Genomic DNA, 2,355 nt, shown 5'->3' with positions numbered 1-2,355 from the left:
TTCATATATAATTCATTTAAATTTGATTGACTAGACCCAACTTTATGGGCAATCAAAGGTTTATATATGAAATTCACGAAAACAAAGCTTCCTCTATGAGAAAGCAAAATAATTTTAATAAAATTTTTTACAAATTATTTTTGTAAAATATTATTAATGTGGTCAAATAGGAATGTTCTTATAAATATCTGCAAAAATAATTTAAAAAATTTTTTTTAAATTATTTTTTCAAAATATTATTAATGTGGTTAAATAGAGCTTAGGTGTTCTTATTAAGAAACTTTTATATAAAACATTTTTTATACCTCGAATATTTTTTTAGATATATCGAGAAAAGCAAAAAGCCACTCTACACTATGAAAAATGGTTACACCCCTTAAAATCGTTTTTGGGCCGCAACTAAAAATTTCTAAATTTGTCTATTTATCTCCCCTACATGTGTGTTAAGTCTCATCAAAATCAGAATTTTCGGGTTTGCGAGGTTCTCTTGTAAGTAAATTATTACTGGTGTGCATAATTGAAATCTCAAAATATATATAGCGATAAGTCAATTTACTTGCTAGCCAAAGCTATCGTCATGGCGTCAGAGGTATATAAAGTTTGCGCTTTCTGCGACTTGACCAGAGCCGCGCGGACTTTCCCATCTGCTAATCCTGTAATGATTGAACCGTCCATTGGCCAGATCAGGCAAGTCACCGCGGCACTTTGTCGGAATTTGTTGCAAATCACCTTTTTGTCACCCCTGTAAAATAATTTTTGTTATTAATAATAAATACATAAACAATTTATTTAGGCTTTTTTTTCTTTGGAAAATTGTGTTAATAACTACCAATCTTCCCCTATTTTATATACGTATACAATGCAGTCGGTTTGGCCAACTGCAATCTTTGTGGACTCTGGGGAGAAGGCTATTCCCTTCACCATATAGCTCTTCTTTCCAAACTGGACAAAAAAGGATATTGCTATTAACATATATTATTCTACAACTCTTAAATTAAGAAATTTTAAACTCGCAAAAACAAACGACGGTATCAGTAAACTAAAAGTACAATTTTAGGAATTAGAAAATGAATACCTTGGGATCAATGGGCTTAGTGGAAAATCTATCGCGTTTTGCACCATTCTCATCGAAAAGATAAATAGAACGATCGGCAGATGCCACAGCTAACTTTAAATTGTTTGGCGACCATGCAATGCTAACCACCCTGTTTTCCAACTCCTAACATACAATATATAAATATATATATATAAATATAGAAATATTCAACTTTTATACATCATGCATTTTATTTAAATATGTGTATATTTAAATTTATATATTAGATGTGTAAATTAATTCGCTACCTTTACATTCAACTTATAATTTTGTTTTAACATTAAATATTATTTTCTCGTCCTTTTACGGTTTGCAAGTGGAGACCTTCATGGTTTTCAAAACACCATATTTGGCGAAGTAAATGAGAAATCTCATAAAACAGTAATACATAGAACATACAATGACGTCCGAAAAACGTCTGTGACCCATAAAACGTGTAAAAAATGGTATCGGAGTTTTCGGAACTAAGCGAATCATTTTACAGTAATGATATAATATACTAACGCTTGCAAAAGAATCGTCTATGCTTCGGACTGGGAAATTCTCCCTCATCTCGAATCATTCACCAGACTTAGCCCTGTCGGATTATCAACTATTTCGATCGCTTCAACATCACCTGATACATGTTTCAAGATAGTTGAAGAAGTCCGAAAAAGTCTTGAAGACTTTATCGATAATTTTCTTCCGCCAAGATATTCGTCAAATGTTCGATATAAATGGGGTAAAGTCATGTATAGAAAATAGTGGAGATTATTCCATCAAACTCTTGCATTTGATTTTTTGTAAACAAATTTTGATTTTTGTAAAAAAAGGCACCAAATTAATTTGCACATCTAATATACAGGGTAAGTTATTTTAATTGATGCAGGCAAATATCTCGAAAAATATGGAAGATACGAGGGTCAATACGAAAGTAATGCCTCCTAATTTTTTTTCTCAGAAAATGTTATTCTTGGAACTTTGGTGTTTACATGAGTTTAATCTTACATCTTTATGGTGTACATTTATTATTTTTCCACATAATATAATCATCTCTTTATATACATTTTTATCATCTGTGAAATAAGACGTGCAGTATACTCGTGCGGTAAAAGTCTTTGCTTTTATTCTTGAGGACTCTCAATCAACTTTTCTTTAGCTCATCGTCACTCATCTGTAGAATTTGACCTGACAAAAATCTGAATAAGGTTTTTCTTCTTCATGACAACGCACGGCCCCACGTAACACCAGTCTGCGCGGATGAGGAAGGCAATGGACTT

At 31.9% G+C, this 2,355-nt stretch overlaps 1 protein-coding gene across 1 annotated transcript; it reads right to left on the bottom strand.

The window, feature by feature from the left end:
• Window positions 1–417: 417 nt before the first annotated feature.
• LOC112466866 (intraflagellar transport protein 172 homolog) lies at window positions 418–2,349 on the bottom strand. Its single transcript, XM_025035207.1, has 4 exons — window positions 1,601–2,349; window positions 1,076–1,219; window positions 830–942; window positions 418–742 (listed from the first exon to the last, which is right to left on the bottom strand). The coding sequence occupies exons 1-4, from the start codon at window positions 1,646–1,648 to the stop codon at window positions 553–555; spliced, it is 495 nt and encodes a 164-aa protein (XP_024890975.1). The 5' UTR covers window positions 1,649–2,349; the 3' UTR covers window positions 418–552.
• Between the last annotated feature and the right edge of the window lie 6 nt (window positions 2,350–2,355).

This window comes from Temnothorax curvispinosus, unplaced genomic scaffold (assembly GCF_003070985.1).
Source record: "Temnothorax curvispinosus isolate PA1 unplaced genomic scaffold, ASM307098v1 QBEX01016625.1, whole genome shotgun sequence".
Classification (NCBI taxonomy): Eukaryota; Metazoa; Arthropoda; class Insecta; order Hymenoptera; family Formicidae; genus Temnothorax; species Temnothorax curvispinosus.
The sequence above is the reverse complement of the archived record's forward strand: the minus strand, read 5'-3'. Positions and strand labels throughout refer to the sequence as shown.